Below are 220 nucleotides of genomic sequence, written 5' to 3' on the forward strand. Positions count from 1 at the left end.
AGTCTCCTTTCCTGCAGCGTGTTTGCTGTTGTGTGTTTTAAGCGCTGTCGTAGGGGGCCTTAAGGGACTGTGAGTAATGTCGCAGGACTGTGCTGATGCCAATCTGTCCGCAGAGGGCTTGAAGAAACTCTTCTCGGGAGCTACGATGGCATCCAGCCGAGGGGCCCTAGTCACCATTGGGCAGGTAGGATGGCTCTGCTGGGCAGTAGGTGCCTGGGGT

At 56.8% G+C, this 220-nt stretch overlaps 1 protein-coding gene across 1 annotated transcript in view; it reads left to right on the plus strand.

The window, feature by feature from the left end:
* Nucleotides 1–76: 76 nt before the first annotated feature.
* The window catches only part of SLC25A10 (solute carrier family 25 (mitochondrial carrier; dicarboxylate transporter), member 10), a 1,739-nt gene continuing 1,595 nt past the window's right edge, over nucleotides 77–220 (plus strand). Inside the window, exon 1 of the mRNA XM_009696644.1 lies at nucleotides 77–184. Within this exon, the coding sequence (XP_009694946.1) occupies nucleotides 77–184 (108 nt within the window). The remainder of the gene's footprint in view (nucleotides 185–220) is intronic.

Source organism: Cariama cristata, unplaced genomic scaffold (genome assembly GCF_000690535.1).
Source record: "Cariama cristata isolate BGI_N322 unplaced genomic scaffold, ASM69053v1 scaffold34203, whole genome shotgun sequence".
NCBI classification, from domain to species: domain Eukaryota; kingdom Metazoa; phylum Chordata; class Aves; order Cariamiformes; family Cariamidae; genus Cariama; species Cariama cristata.